The sequence below is a fragment of the Colobus angolensis genome, unplaced genomic scaffold, assembly GCF_000951035.1.
Source record: "Colobus angolensis palliatus isolate OR3802 unplaced genomic scaffold, Cang.pa_1.0 Scaffold49, whole genome shotgun sequence".
NCBI lineage: Eukaryota > Metazoa > Chordata > Mammalia > Primates > Cercopithecidae > Colobus > Colobus angolensis.
Genome location: NW_012118376.1, coordinates 9,128,789 through 9,131,529, shown reverse-complemented (window position 1 = coordinate 9,131,529; position 2,741 = coordinate 9,128,789). Strand labels below are relative to the sequence as shown.

Below are 2,741 nucleotides of genomic sequence, written 5' to 3'. Positions count from 1 at the left end.
AAAAAAAAAAAAAAAAACTGCCATTTTTATGTTAGGTATACTTTACCACGATGAAAAAATACACAGCCCTTTTTCAGACAGAGTTTAGCTCAATCCTAAGACATTTACCTTGTAAATGGGAACAATTTATACTTTTATATTTTAGTTAGATAATCTAGAATTTCAGTGGCTATTCTTCTGCTTAATCATCTGATTTATTGGACCCATGTTTATCATTATGTTGGTCAGTCCTGATTCTGATTCTGTATCCTTCTATGTAAAGGAAAATTCCCTCAACAGAGCAATGTCTTGATATTTGAATTTTTCATATTGATAATTATATTTCCATTTGTATTTTTGATGTGTAAAAACAGAAAATAACATTAAATAGGAATGACAGACTTTAGAATTTTTGTCCCAATGGCATTTTGTTAATTTCCAAGACCCTTTTAAGGATCTGCAAAGATTTTCAAATTCTCTGTTTTTTCTTTCTGTTTTTTGAGACAGGATCTCACTGTGTTGCCCAGGTTGAAGTGTGGTTGTGCAAACAATACTCACTGCTGCCTTGACCTCCTGGGTTCAAGCGATCCTCCTATCTCAGCCTCCCGAGTATCAGGGGCCACAGGCATACCCCACTATGGCTGGCTAATTTTTTAAAGTTTTTATAGAGATGGGTTTCACCATGTTGCCCAAGCCAGTCTCAAAGTCCTGCACTCAAGCTATCCTCCCACCTCAGCCTCCAGTAGTTCTAGGATTACAGGTGTGAGCCATTGTGCCTGGCCCTAAATTCTCTATTTTAAATTATTTTGCCACCTTCTTCCAAATAGATGTCACTGAGTATAAATCACCTAAGCCCTGAGGAGGAAGTAGGGGATGTGAGTAATTGTTTATGTAATTGCTAGAAGAGTTAAGCTCATCATTCAGGAACTCATAGAAACAGGGACCTGTGTACAAGAGCATTGTTAACTGGTGCTTTCTCATCTACCAGTTTCTCATATTTTCTCTATCTATAAATCAAATACTGCTGGTAAATCAAATTAAGATGAAGACTGAGAATTGACAATGGGATTTAGCAGTGTGGACATGACTGATAAGCTTGATAAGAGGAGTTTTGGTGGAATGGTAAGGATGAAAGCCTGATTGAAAAGGTTCTTGTGTGTGTGTGTTTTGTTTTGTTTTGTTTGAGACAGAGTCTCGCACTGTCGCCCAGGCTGGCGTGCAATGGCGCGATCTCTGCTCACTTCAACCTCCGCCTCCCGGGATCAAACAATTCTCCTGCCTCGGCTTCCCAAGTAGCTGGGACTACATAGCTGAGACTACAGGCGCCTGCCACCACACCCAGCTAATTTTTTATATTTTTAGTAGAGATGGGGTTTCACTATGTTGGCCAGGCTGGTCTCAAGCTCCTGACCTCATGATCCGCCCACCTCAGCCTCCCAAAATGCTGGGATTACAGGCGTGAGCCACCATGTCTAGCCTGAAAAGTTTTTTTTGTTGTTGTTGTTTTGTTTGCTTGTTTGTTTTTTTGAGACGAAGTCTTGCTCTGTTGCCCAGGCTGGAGTGCAGTGGCGTGATCTCTGCTCACTGCAATCTCCGCCTCCAGGGTTCAAGTGATTTTTCTGCCTCAGCCTCCCAAGTAGCTGGGACTACAGGCATACACCACCACACCCGGCCAATTTTTGTACTTTTAGTAGAGATGAAGTTTCACCATATTGGCCAGGCTGGTCTCGAACTCCCGACCTTGTGATCTGCGCGCCTCTGCCTCCCAAAGTGCTGGGATTACAGACGTGAGCCACTGCGCCCAGCCTGAAAAGGTTTTAAGAGAGGATGGAAGAAAAGGAATTGGAGACAGTAAGAACAGACAATTCTTTGAACTAACCAGAGAATGAGGAGGCACTTGTTAGGGGAGGTAGGGTCCAGATAAGTTTAAGGCTGGAAAAATACTAGTATGTTTGTACATTGCTGGGAAAGGTCTAGTAGAAAACAAAAGACTGATGATGTAGGAGAAAAAGGAGAGAACTGCAAGAGTATTAAAACTTCATGAAAGAGTATGGTATGTAGTCCTTAAAGTAAGGGATTAACTTTAAAAACAGACAAGGATCATTCATCTCTAAGAAGTGCTTTGATAATTTCATGCTAAAATGATACTAATTCTTTTTGTTCTTTAGGTGGTATCGGGCCCCTGAGTTACTATTTGGAGCTAGGATGTATGGTGTGGGTGTGGACATGTGGGCTGTTGGCTGTATATTAGCAGAGTTACTTCTAAGGGTAAGTCTAAATTAATGTACACACTTTAATATTGTTGTTGCAGTTATTTGTTCTTACAGTTTGTATAAGAATTCTTGTCCTAGGCCAGGTGCGGTGGCTTACGCCTGTAATCCCAGCACTTTGGGAGGCCAAGGCAGGAGGATCACTTGAGGTCACGAGTTCGAGGCCAGCCTGGCCAACATGGTGAAACCCCATCTCTACTAAAAATAAAAAAATTAGGTCAGTGTGGTGGCGGGTGCCTGTAGTCCCAGCTACTCGGGAGGCTGAGACAGGAGAATCACTTGAACCTGGGAGGCAGAGGTTGCAATGAGCCAAGGTCGTGCCACTGCACTCCAGCCTGGGCAAAAGAGCAGGGCTGCATCTCAAAAAAAAAAAAAAGAATTCTTGTCCTACCAACGTCCTTACAACAAAAAGCCTACAAATAGTCCAATTTTTAAAAAGCCAAATGCAGCTTTTTTTTTTTTTTTTTGAGATGGAGTCTGGCTCTGTGGCCC

The 2,741-nt window shown here is 42.1% G+C and overlaps 1 protein-coding gene across 1 annotated transcript in view; it reads left to right on the top strand.

Annotated features, from left to right (window-relative positions):
• Positions 1–2,741, top strand: part of CDK7 (cyclin-dependent kinase 7) — a 58,867-nt gene that overhangs the window by 37,811 nt on the left and 18,315 nt on the right. Inside the window, exon 7 of the mRNA XM_011959366.1 lies at positions 2,148–2,247. Within this exon, the coding sequence (XP_011814756.1) occupies positions 2,148–2,247 (100 nt within the window). The remainder of the gene's footprint in view (positions 1–2,147; positions 2,248–2,741) is intronic.